The 26,912-nt window shown below is 43.8% G+C and overlaps 1 protein-coding gene across 1 annotated transcript; it reads right to left on the bottom strand.

Annotated features, from left to right (window-relative positions):
• Positions 1 to 10,970: 10,970 nt before the first annotated feature.
• LOC134623103 (tripartite motif-containing protein 16-like) lies at positions 10,971 to 22,767 on the bottom strand. Its single transcript, XM_063468310.1, has 6 exons — positions 22,758 to 22,767; positions 21,889 to 22,039; positions 21,551 to 21,706; positions 18,061 to 18,107; positions 17,215 to 17,899; positions 10,971 to 11,064 (listed from the first exon to the last, which is right to left on the bottom strand). Exons 1-6 carry the CDS (start codon positions 22,765 to 22,767, stop codon positions 10,971 to 10,973), a joined length of 1,143 nt encoding a protein of 380 aa, XP_063324380.1.
• Between the last annotated feature and the right edge of the window lie 4,145 nt (positions 22,768 to 26,912).

Below are 26,912 nucleotides of genomic sequence, written 5' to 3'. Positions count from 1 at the left end.
TCAAGAAGATAATTCTTAAGAACACAAGTTAATAAATGTGCAATTACTAAGAGTTGTTGTGGTGTTTTCATTTGCCTGCTGTCATTTTTTATTTCCTCTGCCTTTAGGATTGCAAGTATCCAGGCTCAGGAGAGGCAGTCAGTGGGAAGCCCACTGCTGCTACTTGGCCCTGGTTTGCCCTCATGGATGAGGTGATAGGACAGAGGCCTTCCATTAAGCCTCTGTCCTAATGTCTTCTCTCCCTGAGGACACTCCAGGGCCAAGCACAGCAGTGGGTGACCAAAACGACAGTGATGACGAAGCGGCTCAGCCACCTACGACAGGGAGAAAGAGGGAAAGAGATGATGAGCTGCTAGACCTCATCAGAGAGGACATGAGGCAGCAAAGAGAGGCTGAGGAGAGGAGAGCAGGGAGAGGATGGACAGACTGTTTTCACTTCTTGAAAGATTAGTTCCAAAATGAGTTATGTATTGAGAAATTTATTTATTTGAATATATTTGTTACATTGTTACATGTGTTGCATTAGTGTAAAGGTTTTATGTTATTAATAAATTGATTCAAACAAACAGTAATTGTCACTGAACTCAATTTGATTTACAGGCATTTGTAACATGTATGAACATAACGCTAACTTTGAACAGTATTACTTGGATATTTATTTGATAGCAATAAAGTAAATAACAATAACAATTAAACAAGAATATTTCAAATACACAGTATGTAAAGATGAAAAAACAATATTTACAGTTGTTCACACAGGATTAACCTGAGTGACCTGTTCCTGGACCGTTTCTTGAACAACTGTAATAGATTACAGGAAGTCTCTGGCAGTGTTGCTGAATCTGCCGGAGCAAGATCAGACGTGGATGGGGTGCTGCAACTAAGACCTGCGGTTTGTCTTTTCTGGTCGGGGAGTGGAGAATCACACAGGGTGGTCTGCAAAGAGAGCTTTAGGATGCTTCCTCCCACTGTCCACTGCATCGTCCATCCACAGGGTTTGCAGGGCTGGCTCACTCGTGGCTGACACAGCACTAAGATGTTTTCAGAAATATGCAAGCAGGAGATGGTGGATGCTATATTATTAGTATAATACTTGTAACTCTGTAGCAGAAAACAGATATTTAGTTTATATATTTTATATGATACAGTACATGTGTAAGAATGACCGATGTTGTGCTAAAAAATGATCGTCTGCCAAAAACTGATTTCCGGTTTTTGCCCTAAACTGATTGCTCGTATTTAACCTGCTATAAATAACGTGTTGGTCAAATGTTTCCTTCATTAATGATATCAAGTCACTTTGAGCCACCAGCAACATTCCTGTAACAAGGTAGAAGCTGCAATCAGTTTTTGGCAGTGACTTTTATATATCCTTTATTTATCCAGTTCAAAAAAAAAATATTGTTGACATAAGAAATTTATTTTTTAAGAGTAATCTGGTCAAGAGGACAGCAGACAGCGCAACAAATATATTAATTGTACCTACATTATAACCAGAGTTATAAATATACTTGAACAACAGGTAATTATTGTGTATATAAAACCCCTTAGTAAACCATGTTCACCGAAGTCTATTTACCAACATACATAAAGATATTACACATATTACACACAGAAACATTGGAAATCAGTTTTGGCAGGCGAACACTTTTTTGGCACAACGCTGGCAATAATTCAATTATCCGTGTAATTAACTAAGTAATTCCTAAATGCGTGTAGATTAAAGGAAATTATTTTACCTGGATATGATTGTCTCTGATGAGCCTAAGGTACAAAACGTGCGGGCGACGACAATAAGGTTTTTGAGCGACATTTCTGGGTCCACTTTAAAGTTTCCGCGCTGTGGCGCTAGCGACCGGAAAAACACGCAAGTAAGGGCGGAGTTAAAGGCTAGGAGGCTGTCCACAGCCCATCTGTTATGTTGGATACTCATTGTTTGTTCAATAAAGTTTCTATGGAGAAAAAAAAGGGGGGCTGTCCACAGCCGCTCACTTCCTGACTACCCGTCCGTCTAAGGACACTACCTTGTGACGTAGGTAGGTAGTGTCCTTATGAGCATCCTTCCCATGAATTCGGACACAGCATAAATGACCTCCTCAACATGTCTGAAGTTCTCCAGAGGCCTGGTAATGAACTTATCATTTGATTCAGGTGTGTTGGCTCAGGGTGAGATCTAAAACCTGCAGGACACCGACCCTCAAGGCCTGGAGCTGCTCACCCCTACTGTAGAAGCACAGAGTGCCAGCAGGACAGTCCACATACACTGCTACTCTAAAAGGGAAAGAGGTGGGGAAGGTGGAGATGGATGTATCTTCATAATCATGACAGGCAGAGAAACGAGTATAATTAAGATTAATTAATTAAGATTAAGATACCTTTATTAGTCCCATGCGTGTGAAATTTGTTGTTAAGGCTGCCGACCTTTGCCAACGCCATCTTACCCTTCCGACCATACATACATTACACAAACATCACATGGGGAAGACAGGTCAGAGAGGTATAACAATGGAAAATGCACAACACGAGGAAAGACGAGGAGAAAAAATAACTCCCCCCCAGACTGAGCTCCAACAGGGAGATCAGTTTGAGAACAGAAAAAAAAAAACATAACACCTCAGCACATGAATCAGCACATCTCACAACATAGAAGACATAAGCTTCAAAGGCATTTGGAGGGGGTGGGGGGTGATTCTAGGTCTGTGTCAGTGTACATGTATATCTGTGCGTGTGTGTGTGTTCCATGTTCAACCGAGAGAAAGTGTCCCCTCACCCAATTAGGCAAAAGTCAACAGTCTTCGGTCGACGCGGGTGGCCTTGAAGGAGGGAGAAAGTCACAACACAGTCTTGTTATCTAAGGGAGAATTGTTATTCCCGTCAGCTTTTGCCTTGAGCATCCAGCTGGCGCCAGGGGGGCCGCATGAAATGAAGATGGTATCTGTTTTGGTTAGTGCGAACAAACTGCTTCCAATTTTACAGTTGTCTAATGTCCGTCACTGGTCACAAGTCTCTCATTGGAGAGCTGTGAGCCTCTCCACGATGTTATCCATCCATGCCGAGATGTTATCCAGTTTGCTCATAGGGCATGAGTGTTCACGACAGCCGTGAGCCTCTCCAAGATGTTGTCAGATGATGTCAGATGTTGTCTGATGTTGTCGGTCTCAGCACTCACAGCAGCCGCAAGCTTCTCCAAGATGTCATCCGTGCTGCACCTGATGAGCCCATTCTGAGAAGCCACAGCTCCATCGTTCCAATCAACATAGCGGGCAGCCTTGTGAGGATTTGAACAGCCGTTTCCGTTTTCTTTATTCTTTGATAAGCCAGGGCCAAGCCAGCGCCGATCAGCAAGAACCCTGGTATCATGGTTCCGAAAAGATGTCTTCAATGTCTTGTCACGGGCTCTCCCGAACCCAGGCTTCTCATCGAGGGTGTCAATTGCATTCAGGGACCAGTTGATCTAATCCATAATTCTTTAGGTTTTTCAAGAACAAGTCTGGGAGACTCTCTTAGGGTTAGAGAATAAGCGAGAGTATACAAAAGACATGAGAAGCCAAGCAGGAAAGATAAGGGAGAGGGAGAGGGGAGAAGGAGAAAGTGCGACCGCCTCCGTCAAGAGCCAGAGCAACTGAGACTCCAGGACTGATTAGTCCATCCAAAAATGGTTTCTTCATCTTTCTTGGTGATTCCTTTGTAAATCACTGGTATGTGAACGTCTCCGCTCAACCTCCCAGTAACAGCAGCCAGTCAGACCATTTCTACACAGCAGCTGAGGATAAACATCACATCTGTCTGCATGATCAGGATATGGAAGACCCTCCCACACAAATGTCACCTTCCTGTTGTTGTCAGACAGTTTGTGTTCACTGTGTTTGTGTCGATTTGAAGATGGTTGAATGTGTGCTGCTTTGTTTTCATGAATCCCATTAAAAACACACTTACACTTCCTCAGACCTGGTCTCAACTATTGGACTCCAGCAGGCTCCACCCTGAAAGGAGGAGGGGTCAGAGCAGTCAGCATGCACACATGGACATTACATCAGTCTCATAGACACTGAGAACAATTTGTGTATGAGACTAAAGAAACAGTCCATACATAATTGAACAAAAGGCCTCTAAAGTTCTGTGGTTGCCACATTCCTGAACGACTGTTTAATTACAGCAAAAAACATAATTATAATTATCTTGATTGATATTGTAATCTCAGTTTTTCAACACAATTTTTCATTAACTTAAACATCCTGAAGATAATGAATTTAAAATATTACAGGAGAATTCCTTCAACTTTAGGTTTAATTAAAAAAAAAAAAAAAAAACAGAACAAAAGTGAGGGTGGTGTCGTAGGGCGTTAGGCTCTGATCACTGGATGGTTTTGACCTGAAAGTCTGTCTGTCATGTTTCGGCTGTGTGCAGGCAGGAATTGGACCCAAACGCAAACTCACTGGAGACAGGACTGAACTCAGAATGGCAGCTTTTATTGCTGAACACAAAACTCTACAAAACCTAAACTGGGAAGACTCTAACAAAACACACACAGGGGGCCAAAGGTAGAAACACACAGCATGAGGGAGATCGCGACACTGACACAGAGAAACACAGGGCTTAAATACACTGGGAAATAACGAGTGGAATGAGACACAGAAGGGGAGCACAGCTGGGAGAAATCGGACATAACGAGACCCAAGGGAAGCGAAACTCAATACATTCACGTAGGACACTGACCTTCAAAGTAAAACAGGAAATGTAACATAGACTTGACTTGACTAGGGCAGACAGAGCAACTAAGAAACACAGAGAACAATAACAAGGAGACAGAGGGTGGTGTTACGAGTTCAAAATATTGGAGATGGATACAAGAGGAAAACCAAACTAACAACACTGGTCCGGCCGGGTCAAGTCAAACGATGATTTTAATGAACACACGTGTGGGAGATGAACACTGCATACAGACAGCATAAGATCTCTCACCAAAAAACCACACAACAATAGTTTTTATGAAATCAGGGTATTAGAACGCCCCCTCATACGTAAAGCAGGTACAATACAATCAATGTTGACAACTTTTAACACAAAAGAACATCTTCTTCCCGAGGCCAGGTCCTTCCCAGTAATCTTCTAACTCCGCTTATCCCCTGGAACAAACCGTCTCTCCTGCAAGCATAATCAAACAGCTACAAGGCTTTGCAAACTATTATTTAAATGTTTGAACTCTCACCTATACATGAGTTTAACTACTGCTTGTGTGTGTGCGTGTGTGCCTCGACCTCAGCATTCACTCTGTCTATAAGGACAGAGGCCAACTCTTCATGTGTGCAATAACCTAACTGAAACCATGCATGTAATATGTTGAATAAATGTTCTAATCAAATGCCACTATTCAAAGCTTAATAAAAAGAATATAAATGCATAAAGGATAATAATAAATAACATAGTATATGTGTTTTGTAAGCGTGTTCTTTCCATAGCTCAAAGTCCTTAACACAATAGATTGTTCGGACCTCGCGCCGAACAAAGCTTCCGACCCTCCACTAGATGACCGAGCCCCCTCTTTAGCAAGCACAACAATACAATGCATGTATATCAAAATGATTATCACTGCACCTGTAATAGAAAATGTTAATATGGGATTATGACGATACCTGTGATAGAAGATTAACATGAGGTTATAACAATCACAGTCATCCAAACTTTAATGTAATGTCAATAGCTTCAATAAATGCTTTAATGCAATGCTTATTATATGATTCTGATGCAATGATAAAATAACAGTAAAATATCTCTTCTCAGTGGCTAACTATGTCATGAACACGCTGTGTGGAGGCAGATGAGGACCCAAACGCAAAACTCTCAGAGACAGAAGTGGAACTCAAAAACGCTGCTTTATTGCAGGACTTACAAAGTAACAAAACTAAACTGGGAGAACTAAACTGAGGACCGAGGGAACACAGAGAGACACACAGGTTCGGGAGGAGACATTGACGACGCGACACTGAACAGATAGAGACATGCACATAAATACACAGAGGGTTAACGAGGGAAGTGGGGACACACGGGGAACACAGGTGACACAGATAATCATAACGAGACATGGCAGGAGTGAACACAACGTGACGCATACTGACGAGGGACTGTCAAAGTAAAACAGGAAGCGCACAGAGGTTCAGACATAACGGGCTGGGGAAACATGGAATAAAACACAAGGAGGGGACACGGGGGTTCACAGATACAGAGGAGCACACAGAGGGTAACCAAATAAGGAACATCTTAACTGAACGACCCATGAACCAATGCCTAAATAAAGAGCAAAATACAAAATGCACAAAAACTAAGAATACTGGGCCAATGTGGCCCAGGACCATGACACCACCCCCCCCTCAAGGGCTGGCTCCTGACAGCCGAAACCCAAGAACCAAAAGACAAGAAAACACAAAACAACCCACCCAGGGCGGGAGGCGGGGGACCAGGACGGAGGGAACGAAAACCAAACAAAACACAAGGAGCAGGAGACCAAAACTGAGTCCACAAATACACAAAACAGGTCAAAACAGGGAAGCAAAGTCCAAAAAGGGCAGAAGGTCAACCCAGAAGGCGACGGCAGTAAAGTTCAGTTCAGCTGTTCCGGAGGCCGGCCACGTGAAAAGCGGCAGTGGCAGCAGAACGGGTCCGGAGGCCGGCCGCGAGGAAGACGGCGGCGGCAGCAGGGCAGGTCCGGAGGCCGGCCGCGTGGAAGACGGCGGCGGCGTGGACACAGTTCCGGAGGCCGACCGTGCGGACGGCAACGTCGCGGGAACAGTTCAGGGGGCCGGCCTCGACGGCGGTGACGTCCAGCTGGTGGCCCGGAAAGGGGCCGGCGATTCCGAGGTGCAGAAGCTGGACCAGGCGTAGCAGAAGCAGGGACCGCGGCTGGACCAGGCCTAGCAGAAGCACAGGCAGAGGCCGGGCCAGGCGACGGCGAAGCTGGAGCCGATGCAGAGGCCGGGCCAGGCGCGGGTGAAGCAGATGCGGAGGCCGGGCCAGGCGGAGCAGAAGCTGACTTGGACCCTCCAGCGGAGACGAGGAGGTGCTGGCCGGGCTGACCAGAGCCGCCAGCGGAGGCGAGGAGCGGCTGGAGAGGTTCTCCTGAACCCCCAGCGGAGACGAGGAAGTGCTGGCCGGGCTGACCTGAGCCGCCAGCGGAGACGAGGAGCGGCTGGAGAGGTTCTCCTGAACCCCCAGCGGAGACGAGGAGGTGCTGGCCGGGCTGACCAGAGCCGCCAGCGGAGACGAGGAGCGGCTGGAGAGGTTCTCCTGAACCCCCAGCGGAGACGAGGAGCTGCTGGCCGGGCTGACCAGAGCCGCCAGCGGAGACAAGGAGGTGCTGGCCGGGCTGACCTGAGCCGCCAGCGGAGACGAGGAAGTGCTGGAGGGGTCCTCCTGAACCCCCAGCAAGAACAGATGCAGTGCCAGCAGGTGTGGAGACCTCTGGCTTAGCGGACGCTAGCTGTAGCTGCACAGGGCACACAGTCGGCTTGGGATGCAACGGCTGGGGCTGTGCAGGGCAAACAGTCTGTCCAAGCTTTGTCAGCACGACGCTGTCCTCAACTGACTGAGAGAGCTCACAAAAGCTTCCAGCCGAGGATGGCAGTGGCTGAACAGGTTGCTGAGCTACGAACTGAGCTGATAACTGAACAGGCAGTGGAGCAAGAAACTGAGGTGGTAACAAAATGGATGACTGAGCAGATAATGGAGCTGATAACTGTGCTAGAGACTGAGCTGGTGACAAAACAGGAAACTGTGTTAATAACTGAGCTAATGACTGCGCTATGGACAAAAGTGCAAGTTGCAGTGGTGGTGGAACAGCAGGTGGTTGAACTTGTGACTGAGCAGGTGCCTGACTTTTGGCTGCTCTCCTCCAGGAAACAGGAACGAGTACTGGGCCTGGCCGAACACCAGCCATCCCCACCCGAGGAACAGATACGGGTGCAGGGACGAGCTGGGCTCTGGCTGCCTTAACCCTGGGAGCCGGTGTAGGTGCAGGTGCTAGCTGGGCCTCTGCTGCTCCCACCCGAGGAACTGAGACGGGTGCAGGAGTCGGCAGGGTCACAGCTGACCTCACCCGGGGAGCCGGAACAGGTGCAGGCAATGGCTGGGTGTCCATCAACCCCACCCGAGGAGCAGGTACGGGTGCCGGGATGAACGGAGCCTCTGCCAGGCTGGGGACAGGAGCAGGGACCAGCTGGACCTCAGCCACCCTCACCCGAGGAACTGATACGGGTGCAAGGGGAAGCTGGGCCCGCGCTGCCCTGGTTACAGGAACTGGAGTTGGAGAGCTGAGCTCAGGAGCAGTAACAGTCACTTGGTAAACCAGGTTATTGGTGCCGAACTCAGTTTTAGGAGGTCTAGGTTTAAAACAAGCAGGTCCTAGAAAATCCACTGCTTTTAAACTCTCCAGGATAGAGCTAGCGGTCCTGGAGGAGATTAGCTTAGAGACAGTCACAGAAGCAGTTTCAAAACAGACAACATCACTAACTGTTTCTTGAGGAACGGCGTGCTGTCTAACACAGGTCAGGGAAGGGAGAACGCCAGAGACAGTTCCTTTCAGAATCTCGGATGAAATGAAAATCACAGGTTGAGAAACAGAATCAATTTTCAAACAGTCCATAGGTGAAGCGACACAGCTGGCCGACTCAGAACTAACTGGATGGGGGGCCACACAGTCCAGGGATGAAGTAGCACCCACAACAGCTTTCACAACAACTGGTTCAGAGGAACAGTGAACAGGATCAAGCATGCATTGCCACAGATGGTCACAGAACTTGAACTGATCAGCCAACTCTGCAACGCTTAACCCCAGTCTCTTGGCTAGTTTAACAAAGGAAGCAGCCATCTTGTTACCACTCACTCGAAAAACTGAACGATTAATTACTGGTTGTGGAGCTGACTGGGCCACACTGGACAGGTCAAAAGACAAAACGGGTTGGAACATGCAACAGTCACTAGAAGGAGCATCAGCTACAGAACACACAGTCTCACATGGTTTGTGCTCCTCAGCATGCACTGTTATATCTAGGGCTGATGATGGCGGTGGTGTGTGGCTGAGCTCAGACTGGAAAACCTCAGAGTGTACAGGCTGATTAAAACAGTTCTGTGGGGTTACAATGCTGGTAGCAGTATGTGGGTGAGTCTGGTGTAGGATAGCAGTCTTTGGTTCAGCTAACTCTACAGGTGAAACATTCATACTGGCTAACTCAGAGGAAATACTGCAAGCATCACAAAAATCTGAGGGCTCAGAAACACAAAGATTACCAGTGAAAGCAACAGGTGAATTATCTGACACGGAGGTGCCTCGCTGAATACTGTCCTTGGAGTCCAAACACAAAATGGCAGAATTGTCTGAGTTAGGCTGCACAATATACACGGAGGGCCAAACAGTGCTACTCACAGCGGGGGATAAGTCATGAAGTCCAGGTTCAGAACGTTTGGGCTGAGTGTGTGAAGCACAGTCACTCTCTCCCACGGGTGCAGCCTGCTTGGCTGTACCGGAGCGACGGCGGCGTGAACGCCGTTTTCGCCGAGAAGGGGGAGGAGACGAGCCAGGCCGCGAATCCTCCAGCGGACCGGGCTGAACGTCCTCCGGCTCTTCATACTGGAGCGGCAGCTCCGGGCGGATGCGTATGGGAGACGAGGAAGTCCTGGATGTGGGGATGTAGCGCACCGAACAGCCATGGGAGTCCGGACACCATCCTCTGCAAACGGATGGCAACGGTCTCCCGATATTCTGCCCCTGGCAGCGCTGCCCACTCCTGACAGTGATACTCCACCGTGTAAATTAAATCCTCGCGGAGTTCAGCGGAGGGATTGTGAGATGCTGGGTCCATGTCGTGGTCGCGTCGTACTGTCATGAACACGCTGTGTGGAGGCAGATGAGGACCCAAACGCAAAACTCTCAGAGACAGAAGTGGAACTCAAAAACGCTGCTTTATTGCAGGACTTACAAAGTAACAAAACTAAACTGGGAGAACTAAACTGAGGACCGAGGGAACACAGAGAGACACACAGGTTCGGGAGGAGACATTGACGACGCGACACTGAACAGAGAGAGACATGCACATAAATACACAGAGGGTTAACGAGGGAAGTGGGGACACACGGGGAACACAGGTGACACAGATAATCATAACGAGACATGGCAGGAGTGAACACAACGTGACGCATACTGACGAGGGACTGTCAAAGTAAAACAGGAAGTGCACAGAGGTTCAGACATAACGGGCTGGGGAAACATGGAATAAAACACAAGGAGGGGACACGGGGGTTCACAGATACAGAGGGGCACACAGAGGGTAACCAAATAAGGAACATCTTAACTGAACGACCCAGGAACCAATGCCTAAATAAAGAGCAAAATACAAAATGCACAAAAACTAAGAATACTGGGCCAATGTGGCCCAGGACCATGACAAACTACTCAGAAACTAAAGAGAATACAAGAAAACCAAACTAAGACACTTCACTAAAGAATAAGCCGGTACAACAAAGAGAACTAAGATCATAATACAAAAACTCAGAGGCACAAGAAACTCAAAACACTGGGTCACCGACCCAGGACCGTGACACTGTCTCACGAAGACAACCAGTCCATGCAGTCCTGCCTCCACGTGATGTCTGCAAACTGCACCACAGCTGTGAGGCAAATAAACAACAGCTGTAGTTAACTGTTGAACTGAGTCCAAGTCACCATCAGCCCAGTATTCACAAGCACAATCACTGCCCCATCTTTGAAAACACTGCAACAGTTTTAATTTCTCACATCCTGTTGGATTTATTCAAACATCGACTGAAATCATTTCAATAAGGAGAGATCATTAGAAAAAATGAACATGATTTATTGATGATTAGAATTTAGATAAAGGTGTTTGGCGGTTAGATTCCGATGGGCCGGCTTGGTGAAAAAGAACCCCACCTGTGAAAGGGATCAGAGAAGGAAGACCTGGAGCCTAGATGGTGGTGGTGGAGATGAAGATGGTGGCTTGAATGTAGCCTGAGGGAGGAGAAATGGCAATGGGGAGAAGGTGGGCTGCACAAAGGTGTCTGCAAAGGAGAATGACAGATGCAGAGTGAGATTAAACGTATGTGGCATGAATGCTGATTGGCCTGGAGAAGGCCGGAAGAAGGTGATTGGACTAGACCAGTGATGTCACAAACAGCCGGACAGCATCAGAAAGTGGGAGTGATGCGAAGCTGAGATTTAGCCTCCAACAGGGGATGGACAGATGTGAGACCACAGATGTTCCTTCTTGAGCTTACACAGAAGCTTCAGGATGTTGGTTTTGTTTGATAGACCTCTATTACCAATACCCATACATCAATGTAAAACAAGTTAGATGAATGAATGAGCCACACAAAATCAAATCAGGGTGTCTTTATTTCTAATCCTGGCAGTGATCGTTCTCATCCTGAAACTGCTGCAAGACAGTCAAGAGGCCTCACAGATAGTTGAAATTTACAACAAAGGTTTTGACCTGCAGGTGGGTTTGTGTGCACATGAGGCTGTAAGAATTGAAATCTTTATTAAACCAATCTGATTGAAAGCTTCAGGTTTTGATGAGGCTGAGCATGCTAGCTGCTAGTATGGCCCAGCCAATCACCTGACCTGAATCTAACTGAAAATCTATGGAAAGAATTAAAGCTCAGAACTCATAGAAGGAGACCACAGAAGGTTTAGGAAGAACGAGCCAAAATCACACCTGATCAATACGCACGACTAGTTTCTCCAAACAGGTGGTGTCTTGAAAATTTAGTACGAAGTATTAAATACAGTTCAAAAAGTTGAAAAAGTGTTTAACAGTTTTTCGCTCTGTCATTTCTCATTATTACACATCATTTATGAACATCTGTGGTTTGATTTCTTTGCATTTGATGATTGGACAGTGTTATCACCATCTGGTGATAATTTCATGACAATAGCACATTTAGAAATATATTTACATAGAAAATTGGTGATATGTTCAATACTTATTTTACCCGCTGTACATCACAATTGATATTTAATCTATTTTTAATCAAACATTCAGAACTTTTGATTTTCTTCTCTGGAGAAAAGTACAGAGCTGGACTCATAGTGTCGTGTTGATGTTTGGCAGGCAGAGTCCTGGAGCCAAACCTACAATAAAGCTGAACTCTCTGCAGCTTTATTGCTAAACTGCAAGATTACACAGAACCTGAGCAGACAGGAACATGAGCATATTAACTAGGAAACATTGAACAGAGAGCACACACAGCACTGAGAGTTCACAACACAGAACAGAGGGGCCGTTTATCAATGCCCAAGTACGCGAGTACGTACTCGCGTTCTCGGTGAGTACGCACTGGCCGAGAACGCACGGGAGTACGGACTCGCCGAGAACGCGAGCACGGACTCGCGATTTGTACAATTGGAACACCAGCGTACGTGATGATGTCACAGGTCCGGAGTTTTTACTGCCGTCCCCTCTTAATTTAACTGTGAGTAACATGTTATGAAGCTTAACTTTAATCACAGCCAAACCGGTTTACTCAGGAACAAATAAAACACTGAAATAAACCAAACATTAACATTTAGAAGTGATCTAAGTGACTTATATATCATTTTTAACCTCAGTAGTGAAACCTCTATTAATAAAAATAGTGTACATGTACATACGTGTACATACCTTAATAAAAACAAGCAGGTGAGAAGTTAGAACGCTTTTATTTCTATTCTAGTGGACACTCAATACTATAGACAGCTGCTGGAGTTTCTTTAACCTGAGTAGTGAGAAGACCGCGAGCGGGGGTGGGGGGGGGGGGGTGGGGGTGGAAACGATGTGCCGGGAGTCCGCTGTTGAGTTTTGGACGAAATGCATTCTGGGATATATAGCTGTCCCAAGTCCACACCGATGCATGCTCGATGAAACGGGCGGATCGAGAACACATCCGGGACTTTTTCGCGTTCTCGGCTTGATGCGTACTTCGAATTGGAACAGTACTTGGTCTCCGACTGATGACGTATCACGAGAACGCAAGTACGCACAAGTACGCATATTGAGAAACGCCCAGGGAGATGCAACACGAGGCAGGAGACTATCAAAATAAAACAGGAAACAACACACAGAGACCCAGACTGAGACACGTGAGGTTGACACAGGGATTGGGAATAACCAGATTCAGATGCACTAGAAAGTACGAAATTTAGGACCAACAAAGAACCAAAACAGAACTTAATACAAACATCTCTCAAAAGACTGAACCACAATAAAGTCAAAGACCCAGGACTATGACACATGGACTGATTACTTCCCATGTACATACAGCTGGGCTTTGGTTTAGAATAACTCCAGTGGATGGGAGCAGGAGGAGAGCACAGACTCTGTTTGGGTCTGTTTATGTGAAGAACACTAAAACTAACATGCTGTACGTGTTCAAAACATAATGAAAAGTAACACAAACCTCAAATAAAATCACACTGAACACATGAATATAACATTGATAACTCAGCTGCTGCGTACATATCAAAATGTTACTGATTAATTCTCATGGACAAAAATCCAGAAAAGCTCTGGTGGATGTGAGGGGGATGTCAGTCTGATAAATTCTAATAGACGGAAATAGAAAAATCAGTTTTAGTCATCAGAAACAGGCTTTTCTCTCTTCTTTTTCCCCTCAGATGGTTGGGACCGTTTTCACTCCCAAAGCATAACATACCATCGATTTGTCACATGGCATCGATTTGTCACATGGCATCGGTTTGTTAGGTTTTGGGATGAGAGCGTGTTGGATGGTTACCTGTCTTGGTCTGGTGGAGGTCTCTTCCTGTTCTTCCTCCACACTGTCACCGTGTGCTGCTTTCAGTAGATTGTTTGAATGTTATTTTATGAATGTTTTTCAGATTTTATAAGAAAGTTTTATGCTCCAGAGATGAACAACAGTCAGTGTCAGGGAGGACTGTAGTGACCATCTCATGTTTCCTGTGGATTATTTGTTAGACTTGATTACAAGTTCAGTTTGAAGCCAATGACTATGCTGACAGATTGATATTTATGTGGAGCAAACATGGTTTTACGCATATAAAACACACTGAACATAAATCTCACATGTGTGGACTCATGGACTGATGACTTCTTATGGACATGCAGCTGGAATCAGTTTGAGAGAAGTTCTGGTTGATGTGAGGGGAAGCAGGACTCCAACTGGTTCAGACAGACATGGAGAGAAAATGACTTTTTCATTAACACTGAAGTGTTTCTTTCTTCTCTCTCCCCTCAGATGACTTCACACTATAACCAAGGACACCTCATAGGGGATCATCTGATTGTGGCTTCTCTAATAATCTTTCTAATAGTAATATTGTTCACTGTTATGTTACAGAGTGAAGTGAGATTAGTGCTGTAAAACTTCCATAACACTGAACAGATGCCACCACAGATATGTTGAAATCTCAGTCAAAACAAGTCAAAACAAATGAAATCCATGAATCAGAAATGCTGATTGTTGAACAGATAATTCAGTCTGTACATGAGGAGGAAACACTTTAGACTAAACTACATACAGAAACACATGAACCAGGGCACAGTGTAAATCCAGGAGCTCTGTGTGCAACAGCTGACCTGTATGAACACAAAACATTGACTGAAGTCCACGTTGATGCTTTCTGTCTGTTTAACTTTTACATTTGAAGTAACACATTTTACTTCAAACACACAGATCAGGTAGAAAACTGTGGATTAGAAAACAAATTCATCAAGAAGGTCCTGAAGCAAGAAGTTCATCATTGCATAGAGTAAGAAAGAGGACATGAATCATCCCACGGGTCTGTGCAGTCGTTATATTATCATCACCTAAATCATGTCAGCATACTGTGTGTGTGTGTGTGTGTGTGTGTGTGTCTGTGTGTGTCTGTGTGTGTGTGTGTGTGTGTGTCTGTGTGTGTGTTGCTTTTTTAAATCTTCTACTTAGAGTTCAAATTTGGATAGTGATAAAAACATTGCACTGCTTCATTTAATATTTAATTGAACACATCTGTGGTTGAATTTGAATCTTAAATGTTTTTGATTTCAAAGATGTGGTTCTGATATGAAGGAACAGGAAGTAAATTGTTGCCATGGATACAGTGAGACAGACGCCTCAGACCCTTATTTTTTATTTCTTTTACTTTTTCTTTTATTGATTCATTTCTTTATTTTTACATTTGAAAAAGTGTATTTGTCTGAATGAACTAATCCCCATTTCCCATGCTTTGTATCACTGGTCATACTGGGAACAGCCACAGAAAATGTTTGTAAAGAAGAAATCTTAAACATGAGCAGATTCTCAGGCGATTTCTGTTTCCTAACCATTGTTTCAGTGCACACGTCCCATCACTACATGTGTGTTAAAGATTTCTTTGGGATCAAAATCATCCACTGACAGTTATCAGTACAAACAGAATGCAAAAATCCAAAGTTCAGACTTCAGAGTTACTAAAACAGAGATCTGAGGAAAACTGGTTATTCACACGACTTTTCATGTGTGAGCAGTAGAGCTGGTTTCATTTTCAAATGTAGGTGTTGCAGTGAGGATTGCAGGGAGACGTTTGCTGAATAGCTGCAGCTCTGCTCCTGTAGACTGCCTCTGAATGTGTGTGTGCTAATAAAGTCACTTTAATTAAATGTCACCTGTCAGGGAAAACTTTGTGTTAACTGAAGAAAGTTCACTTCTCTTTCATTGCAGCTCCACTCTTATTTTTGATGCACTCATTTGTTTCATAAATGATTTCAATGATTTTGCCACACCTCTGCATTGTCAGGTCGGAGCATGTGTGCTTTTGATGAAATGCTGATATGATGACGCTTGATTGGGGAAAGATTTCCACAGGTGGTGTTGTTGGTCTCCTTCTTCCAGTTTTCTTGTTGCTGCCTCTCTCCTCGCCTCAGCTGCTGCAGCTGTATCATGTATGTTGTTATGTTACATACAAAGAGGAAGAGGAATTTGTGACATTAAAGAGTAAAGATTCTTCTAATTGTTTTCCATCTCATCTCCTACTGCTTTAGTCTGCGTGGACAATATATGAGTAAAGCATTACCAAGCCAGATTATATTTGGAATATTTCAAACAGAGTACATTACAGTAAAATCTGCTTTCAATGTGACATTTACTTTGATCCTTTAAGACCAGTGTTGGTCAAGTTACTTGAAAAAAGTAACCAGTAACTAATTACTGATTACTTCCCCAAAAAAGTAATCCTGTTACTTTACTGATTACTTATTTTCAAAAGTAATTAATTACTTAGTTACTTAGTTACTTAGTTACTTTTTAAAAACACGATTTACAACCTGAATAGGTGATAAAGCGATAGATCTTTCAGCCCAATTCTACTTTTTCTGTATAATCCATCGCACAAGATGTAATCAAATGGAAATGTCTCTTTTTAAAACTTGTTTTATTAGTTTTAATCTTTTAACTTTATGCATCAAGCAAAAATTAAATTATATGCAACATTCTCTGACTGGAAGAAATTTGTTTAACATTTAAACCTATTTTCTGCACATTCCAGCACATAAAATAAAATATTTTTTTGTGTTTACACTTAGTCTTTCAAATAGATGCAAGTAAAACACAGCAGAAAATAAATAAAGTCAAAGGCTAGTTGCTCTATTTTCACCTGTAAAGCAGGAGTGGGGCAGGCGGAGGTTTACCCTGGTGCAGGTGTGCTGCAGCGGTCAGTTGAAGAATCCGCGAGTTTCTCTGTGAATTTCCCATTACAGTCGTAGCGCACTCGGCGCTTGCTTGGAAGTTTAGGGGGGGGGGGGGGTTTTCGCTGTAAAAAGAAGTTTTCTTCCCACGCACAACGGACGCTAATGTTTTTGTCACTTTTTATGGAATCAAACTCAAAATAAGGTCAGTACTTCCATGCTTTAAACGCTGCATGCTCATACTCTCTCCCGTACTTGATATATTATCCATTGTTGATCTGCACACAGCTGTTGTCACGAACGTCGCACTCGCTTACGTCACTATCATGAGACATTCTCGCAAAAAACTCACGGTTTTAGTAACGCAGTAACGCAGCGTTCCTACGGGGAAAGTAACGGTAATCTAATTACTGTTTTTACAATGGTAATCCCTTACATTACTCGTTACTTGAAAAAAGTAATCGGATTACAGTAACGCGTTACAAGTAACGAGAAACTATCAGGATCACATGCCTCCAGTGGTCACTGTGAGTAACTACAACTCTGCACATACAATAATGAAGATGAAGATATGTTTTTATTGTAGAAAGATGAACCAAATTTAGTTTGACTCTCTGACAAACGATGGCAAGATAAAAGTAGTTTGTTAAAAAAAGACACAAAAATGGTAACAATGAAAACAACAGCATATCCTGATAAGATACTTTTTTTCAAACCATCCGATGGATCCCAGGACCCAAATCCAGGATAAAGAGGTTCAGTGAATGTGGTGTTGAAGGTGTGGAGGTGGATCAGAGAGTCAGAGGAGACTCTGTAGAAGGACAGAGTGCCAGCAGGACAGTCCACATACAGTCCTACTCTGTTAGAGACAGAGGAGGAGGAGGAGATGGAGGAGGAGATGGATGTTTCTCTGTTATTGTGCCACACAGAGGAATAATGATCAGAACAGAAAAGACTCCAGGACTGATCATTTCCACCAAACACACACTCATCACTCCTTCCTTCCCTTTTGATTCCTCTGTAACTCACTGATATCCAAGCCCTCCTCGTCCACTCGACTTCCCAGTAACAGCGACCAGTCAGACCATCTCTACACAGCAGCTGTTCACAAACATCAAATCTGTCTGGATGATCAGGATATGACTGAACCTCCTCCACATGTGTCACCTTCCTGTTGTTGTCAGACAGTTGGAGCTTTGTGTTCACTGTGTTTGTGTCGATTGTGAGTTGACAGGAATCTGATGGAGAGAACAAACACAATCCAGCTGCAGTTATTGATCCATCATCTGTTCATTGATTGACACTTTGATGATGACTCCTGGCATCAGAGATGTGAATGACGAAGATGATTGAATGTGTGCTGCTTTGTTTTCATGAATCCCATTAAAAACAGACTTACACTTCCTCAGACCTGGTCTCAACCATCGGACTCCAGCAGGCTCCACCCTGAAAGGAGGAGGGGTCAGAGCAGTCAGCATGCACACATGGACATTACATGGCTCTCACACACACACTGTTACACACTGATAAAGGAACAGTCCAACATTTTGACACATAAATGTTTAAACTTCAAAAGAGCAAAACTCATAATCACATCACATTTAATCTCCTTTATTAAGCACGATGTCCAGGGAGCATTGACATGTGCCACAGTCAAGGTTCAACACACTGTGACATTCATGCTGTCAGGGAGTGGGTGCATATTACATGTAAAGACTGGGACTGGGTACAAAAACTGATCCAGTACAGGTAGAGTGCAGCAGCCAGTGCATCACATATTTTGAGCTAATGCAGCAGTCATCACACCACATACTGCTTTCTATGTAAAGGAGCCTTCATCCTCAGATTAGGGCTGTTTGTGACCATAAAGTCTGTCTCACAAGGGCAGCCACTGGTCCAGGCCAGGATGCCTCCACAGTGGGATGTCTGAGGGTGCAGACATGGGTGAAGTTAAGACCAGGTACCAGTGGACCTGAGTTATTGTTTCACTCCACCAAAAGCAGCAGAGAAAGACGATTATTAATAATCCTTCTAATTAATAAATGCTCTGTAGAGCAAATTTGTTGACGGTAAATCAATCAATCAAGGCTTTATTCGTCACATGCAGGGGGGTCCTGCAGTGAAATGGGACCCCCCCCGACCTTACATAGACACACAAACATCACATGGGGATACAGTCGGAGATTGGTAGCATTGGAGAGAAAAACATTGAAATGTACATTACAATGGGAAAGTACAAGAGGAAAAAAAGAGACCCCTTCTCATGCTGTGCTTCCATGGTAGGACAGCACGAGAACAGGAAACAAAAAAACTCCTCTGCACAAAAAAAGCACATAAATGTGACACAACATTGGGAAGACATAACAAGCCACACGGTAGGGTGATGGGTAAGGAGCAATGTGAAGCAAACCCAGCAGCCGCCTCGCACAGCGCTATCTTATCCAGCGCGGCACGTAGACCCGCCGTGTTCCCCCACAGGAAACAAGCATCGAAGGCGTTTGGAAAGGGAGGGGGATAAGTGTGTGGTTTTCAGTGTAAGTGTATGTGTGTGCGTGTCCATAGTTCAGCGGAGACAGTGTCCTTCGCCCTGCCAGGCTAAGTAAACAGTCTGCCAGCCAACCCAGGTGGCCTTAGAATGGGGAGGAACAATGTCAACACAGGCGTTATCTCGGATTGTTTTGATCGGCTCCAGCCTTGAGCCCGCAGCTGGCGCCGGAGGGGTAGCCGCATTAAGATGGTGATTTCTTTCCAACAGCTCATGAGAATTTCGAGCTGTATTGTTTTAGCACTCCGACACTGATCTCTCCATCTCCCGTTGGATAGCCGTCAGTTTCTCCATGATGTTGTTAACCTTCAATTCCGTGGTCTTGTCAATCTTTTGCTCACAGAGCCGGTTCTGAGACCTCGCGACCGCAGCCAACTGATCCGTGATGTTTTCCAGCTTTCGCCCATAGTTGTTGATTTGAGCTGATTCTTCCCTGATGTGTCCCAGTATCCGCTCAGAGATGTTATTCTGAGTATTCACTGCAGCCGCAATAGCCTCCAAGCTCTTGACCATGTCCCCGTCTGTGAGCCCTTTCTGAGAAGCCGCGTCTCGTCCAGTCAATCCAATCTCAGCAGGCAGCTTGGTGGGGGTTTGAGCAGTCAGTCCCGCTGTCTTGATTCTCCGATAAGCCAGGGCCAAGCCAGCTCCGATCAGCAAGAACCCTGCTATCATGGTTCCGAATAGGTAGATATGGTAAATGGTAAATGGCCTGTATTTGTATAGCGCTTTACTAGTCCCTAAGGACCCCAAAGCGCTTTACACAACCAGTCATCCACCCATTCACGCACACATTCACACACTGGTGATGGCAAGCTACATTGTAGCCACAGCCACCCTGGGGCGCACTGACAGATATCTTCAGCGTCCTCGATCGACAGTCCCGCCAGGCACACGATCCTCCATGTCTGCCACCCGTCCATCGTGTATCCAGCAGGGAAAGTCCCTCCAGGGCACTCAGGCTCTCCCGAGCCCAAATTTCTCGTTGAGAAGAGGGTGTCAATAGCATTCAGAGACCAGTTGATCAAATCCATAGTTCTCTTTAGGTTTTAGACACTGGCTGTGAGAGAGTGTTCCAGGGTAGTAAGAAGAAAAAAAAGGACGAGACAAGACAAGGACATAAGCGGCTAAGCAGGGAAGATAGGGGAAGGAGGAGAGGAGAAAAGTGCGACCGCCTTCGCTGAGAGCCAAACGAGAGGCAAACAAACATAAATGATGGAAACAGCATCAACCAATCACAATGCTGCACTCTTGCAGGAGGAGGTTGTGATTTGATGCATGTGATGTATATATTTATTTCTTATTCTCCTAACAGGAAAATTATCTTTTAGTTTTGTATATTTATACTAACATAAGTGCATTTAAAGGCTCGTCATCTTGATTTATTTATTCAGAAATGATATCAATAACAATAATACAGGGAAACCCTGAATTAAATGACACAATTCTTGGTCATTGATGGTTACAGCTAACAGTGTCTCTGGGAGCACTTTTGACAGCATTTGACTGAAGTGCTGGTTGCTGCAGGGCCACCATGAAGGCTCTTTCTGGAGCTCTCAGTGCTGCAACACATATCCTGCAGTGCAGGCTGCAGGGTAACAGGACCAGTGGTTGTTAATGCTACATCCACTTTACAGTCAAAAACACCCACTAGTCTGGGCCTAACACCCAACTGGTGACCTGGTTTCCTCCACCAGCTCCATCCCTTTGTTTCTTAATCTTTGCTTTCTGTTGGAATGATTATTTCTTATTATAATTATAATTTCAAGGTTGATCGACCAAAGTTAATTCAATTTGACTGCATTCTATTTTTCTGTTGTTTTCTACTAACTATTATCACAAAGTCCAGAAGATCAATTTGATATTTTAGCACAAACAAGTTTCAGTAGTAAATGCTCAGAAGCAGCAAACTAGCAGTGCAAAATAGCCCATTTTAGTAGGTGGCCAGTTAAGTTGAGTGACCTAGTAATCCATTTACTTTTACTAATATTTTTTTCTAAGCTGGGGAAACAACTTCCCCCTAATTCTAGTTTATGCTGGGCCAGGCTAAACATGTCCTGGACATGGTCTCTGCACACAGAGAAAACTTAAAATAAATAAAGAGAGTGAAAATGTCAGTTCCTTTCCAGAAATCAGTTTGAACAGGCTGCACCGTTGTTGCTGACAGAGATTTTGTTCTTTGAGACCACATACAGACATCTACTGTTTATGTTAGACCAGAATGGGAAAAATGTTTATATATGTGTGATTGTTCAAATAACACTGGTTTCCAGCATTAAGTAATCAGACAGAACCAGTTTCCTCATCTATCAGACACTGTTTGTGGCTGTAACGGCCATCTACATACCTCAGAGTGTCCAGTCTTAGCTGCTCAAGCATCTTCACTCCTGCCTCTCCTGGGTTATTGTAGCTCAGGTCCAGCTCTTTCAGATGGGAAGAACTGGAGCTAAAAGCTGAGACCAGAGACTTGCAACCTTCCTCTGTGACCAGGCAGCCTGACAGCCTGCAGACATGACAAATACTCTTAGAGAATAGAAAAATAGCTAAATCCAAACAGGACATTGCAGCCAAAAATCATTAAGAAATGGCATGACTTAAACAGGAGTTAAAAATAGCCATTAGTCAATCTAATCTTAGATTGTAAACCTCTAAACCTCATCTACTGAACATTTTAAGAACGCTGACCTGAGTGTTTCCAGTTCACAGTATGGACTTTTCAGTCCAGAAGACAAAACTTTCACTCCAGAGTCCTTCAGGTCATTGTTACTCAGGTCAAGCTGTCTCAAACTAGAGGGCTGGGAGCTGAGTAGTGAAGACAGAGTTTCACAGCTTCCCTCTGAGAGATTACAGACATTCAATCTGAGAGACAATAATGAGAAAAATAATAATGTTAAACTTTCTGGTCTGAACCTTTGAAAAATACATGATCTAGATAAAATATCATCTCTATAGAGGTTAAATCATGTGGAGGGTTAATTAATCATCAATAATTGATCAATTAGTTATCATTCAATATTTTATTAAATGTCTTTAATGAATTACAGTTCAAAATACTTAATAAATGAAATATATACATCATTGATTTAATGCCAAGTAATTTCATTTAAAAATTTCCAAAAAATTAATTACAAATTTAATGATTTTTAAATATATTTAATTAATCAATTATTGACACATTTAATTAATTATTTAAGAATCTATTTATTTAATTCATTTTGGCACTTCTAGCCCTGCAGCTGTGCATGTGCTTACATATCCACTGGTATGTATCCTGCAGGTATTCTCACAGCAGTGCTGCTGAACATTAAATGACCAGCAGATGTCAGTTCTTCATAATAAGCAGTTAAACGAGGCTTTGTGTGATCAGAAAAATTGGACACATTCACAGAGCTTTACCACACCATCACTAGACAACAATGGAATTATTTTAACTAAAAACAAATAATCAGAAAGTCTTCTCCTGGTCTCGTACCTCTGTGTTTCTGTAACATGAATAATGAGCTGAAATTCTCCTCACGACACCACCGATCAGCTCGAAGGGCCCTCGAGTTTACCTGCATGCATCCTGTTCACCTGTCAGCTGTTTAACACCTGCTGCTTATTCAGGAAACACGCCCACATTACCTGGTGACAGTCACACTTTAATGTGGGCCGCTGTTTGTCAATATAAAATAATTTAGTCCAATATTGTGCACACAATTTGCAAATGCACCATATTTTACAGACCATAAGGCTCACTGGATTATAAGGCGCATTAAGCGAAACAAAAATGTCGCATAAGTCAAACTTTACTCAGCTCATTCTTCTTGCTTCCTCCACTTCCGTACCATTGATTCATTAATGTTTAATTCTCTCACAGCTGCTTTATTCCCATGTTGGGAAGGGCGATGGACACTAAGATAACTACAGAATACTTTATAAGTGAACCTGATGCTTTAATAAGGATTTGAGCTATTTGCATTTAAATTAAATAGATTTATTGACAGACATCAATTAAATAAGTAAACTTGTACCTCAGTAATATAGTTCTGCCACTTATCTGCTCTAATGACTGGAAATCTGATATCCAGTCACCAGCACAGCTCACTCACTTACAGTCATTACTTCACTGTTTTTGCTCCTGAGCAAATCAGTTTGTTTTAGATTAAAGTTGTTTCATAACTGCATAATTTTACTGAAGTTTAATGTGTCAGCGGAGCACATGTGGAACTGAACCATTCGCTTGTCTTAATTATCTGATGTTTATATGTGTTACACTTTTTTAATCTTTCATTTTAAATTGAAACTAACATTTAAAAACATTTGGTACAATGTGGAAAGAGGAAGAGTATTTCCACCAGGAGCAGAAACGTCTGACTCAGCATGACGATGCTGTTGGTGGATACTGAAGAGCTCAGCCTGTCAAGACATGATTAGGTTATCGTTTTTAAAAATGTTTATTCAATTATATTCTGAGGCCAGTTATCTGGTATAATTTTTGGAAGTCTATTAAAATAAAAATAAAATCAGATGTGTGGTCTTTTGGTTGTTTTTGTTCAATAAGCAGATGTTGGTGTTTCAGCAATGCAGTAACTTAAGTTTAAAAGGCTTGTTAGAAACTATGAAACACATCATACAGACTTCTGGACATTAGAAGACATTATGTCTAACAAGCCTTGTACAGTTAACTGAAACAGCAACATTATCTCTTTTATTAAAACATGCATATACACGGGTCACACTGCTTTTTGAAAACCCCCCAACAAAGATCAGATGTTAGTCAGACTTTATTTTAGAATTCAGTTTAATAATATTTTCTGGAGCAGGCTGAACAGCAGTCTTCACTATCTACAAGCAGCATGAACATGCTGTATTGAAAATGCTCTCTTTCCTCCTTAAACATCTTTTTAATGTTAGTTTTAATTTAATGCTTGTTTCAGGAGCATAGTCTTAACTCAAAGTGGGAGGGGAGGGGAGGGGCTGTCAGATGCGCTGAGAGACCGTTTCGTCTGCGGCAACAACAATGAAAGCACACAGAAACGACTCCTCACAGAGGATAACCTCACTTTGCACCATGCGTTAGAGATAGCTATATCGATGGAGACAGCGGCAAAAGATGCAGGAGAGCTCTAGGGAAAGTGCACGGAGCCGTGTTCTGTAAATAAAATACATCCACAGCGCAATAATAAATTACAGATGTGCTTCGGATGCGGCAAAAAGTCACTTCAGGCTGCTAATTGTTGGTTTAAAGAGAAAGAATGCCTGCAATGTAACAAAAAGGAGCATATACAGAAAATGTGCAAATCAAAGCAGTATGATAAAAAGAAAAACGAAATGTGGAAAAGAGACAGAAAGCTGCATGAAGTAAATGAGAAAGACTCAAATGATTCTCAGGAGGATTTGGCATGCCTGGAGCTGTACACGATGCAAGAGAAAGATAATGATGCAATATGGCTCACACCAAAAATACAAGGGGTTGAGTTACAGATGGAACTGGACACTGGGTCTGCCCTCTCACTGATCTCATATGAAGATTACAGAGATAAATTCCCCAATCTGAAACTGAAACACACCTCAGTGAAACTGAAATCATACACAAGTGAAAGAATAACTCCTCCGGGAAAACTAAAAGTGAAAGTGGAATATGAGAAAAAGAAATGCAACCTGGAACTTTGTGTTCTGAAAAATGGAGGTGTGCCATTATTTGGGCGTGACTGGTTGAAATACATCCACCTCAACTGGAAAGAAATAAAGTCAATGAGACTGGAACGAGGCCTGAGTGCACATTCTGTGGATGAAAGACTGAAACAGAAACTTAATAACCATGCCCAGGTGTTCAAAGATGGAATCAGCACCCTGAAAAATATTAAAGCACAGATCATACTGGAGGACAATGCAAAACCAAGATTTCACAAGGAACCTGTACCTTATGCTTTATGCCCCAAAGTCGAAGCAGAGCTCCAACGCTTGGAAGAGCAAGGAATACTCACCAAGGTGAAATGGTCAGATTGGGCTACACCAATAGTATCAGTAAGCAAGAAAGCAAGTGACAGTGTGCAGATCTGTGGTGATTTTAAGGTTTCAGTGAACCCAGTTCTCTTCATAGATCAGTACCCACTTCCACGGATAGAAGACATACTCACAGCAGTCGCAGGTGGCAAACACTTTTCAAAAATTGACCTTGCCCAGGCTTAACCCCAGTTGGAAGTAGAAGAGACATCCAGGAAATATCTGGTGATAAACACTCACAAAGGCCTATATCAGTACAACAGACTGGTATTTGGTATCGCCAGTGTCCCAGCAGTATGGCAACGTGCCATGGATCAGGTCCTACAAGGCATTCCAGGAACACAGTGTTTTCTGGACGACATAATTGTCACTGGTGTTGATGAGGAGACTCATCTGGCTAACCTAACAGCAGTCCTGGCCAGGCTAGACAAATATGGATTGAGAGCAAACAAAAACAAATGTGAGTTCTTCAAGGATGCCATTGAGTATTGTGGATACAAGATCGACAGACATGGGCTCCACAAAACCGAGGACAAAGTTGAAGCAGTCCTGAAGGCACCAGACCCTAAAAATGTGAGTCAGCTACGTTCATTCTTGGGCTTAATTAATTATTACCACAAGTTTCTACCAAACCTTTCAACAGTCCTGCACCCGCTGAACTCTCTGCTGCAACAAAATGTCAAATGGAAATGGACAAAAAACTGTGAAGAGGCATTTAATGGCGCTAAGCAGCTCATTACATCAGAGGAGGTTCTGACACACTTTGACCCCAATCTACCACGTTGCCTCGCCTGTGATGCCTCACCATATGGCATTGGTGCCGTGCTATCTCACAAAATGCCTGATAGATCAGAACGACTAGTTGCCTTTGCCTCAAGGTCCCTAAATGCAGCCGAGCGCAACTATACGCAGATAGACAGAGAAGCACTCAGTCTAGTGTGGGGAGTGAAGAAGTTTAATCAGTATTTATATGGACGACACTTCACCCTGATCACAGACCACCGACCGCTGGTTTCCATCTTTAACCCTCAGAAAGGTATTCCAACCATGGCTTGCGTACGCTTGCTTGGGCTTTGTTCCTGGGTGCACACACCTACACCATTGAGTTCAAAGGGACAAGGCTACATGGAAATGCAGATGGACTTTCACGTCTTCCACACATGCAACCCACCGAAGAAATGACTGATCCAGCTACTGTGTTTCATGTTACACAAATGGAACCCCTACCTGTCACAAGTGCTCAGGTGAAAAGAGAAACGAGCGGAGACACAATCTTGTCCAAAGTATCCGATCTTACTGTGAATGGTTGGCCGTCCTGTAGTGATACTCAGTTCTCTGCGTACTCCACCCGCAAAGACCAACTATCCGTTTGCCAAGGATGTGTCATGTGGGGAACGCGTGTCATCCTGCCTCCCAAACTACGTACAAAGGTACTGGACTCACTGCACGATGGACATTTGGGTGTTGTTAAGATGAAAAGTTTTGCTAGAAGCTATGTTTGCTGGAAATAGAGAATATGGCTAAATCCTGCATTGGTTGCCAGCAGACGCTGCGCCAGCCTCAAACAGCACCTGTACACGCGTGGGAGTGGCCATCCGCTCCATGGCAACGCATTCATATAGACTATGCTGGCCCATTTATGGACCAAATGTTCCTGGTTGTGGTTGATGCCCACTCAAAGTGGCCAGAAATCTTCCCCGTAAAGCAAGCAACAGCTGCCA

This window comes from Pelmatolapia mariae, unplaced genomic scaffold (genome assembly GCF_036321145.2).
Source record: "Pelmatolapia mariae isolate MD_Pm_ZW unplaced genomic scaffold, Pm_UMD_F_2 NODE_ptg000396l+_length_56713_cov_1, whole genome shotgun sequence".
In the NCBI taxonomy this organism is placed as follows: Eukaryota; Metazoa; Chordata; class Actinopteri; order Cichliformes; family Cichlidae; genus Pelmatolapia; species Pelmatolapia mariae.
Note: the sequence above shows the minus strand (reverse complement) of the source record. Positions and strands in the feature narration are given on the sequence as shown.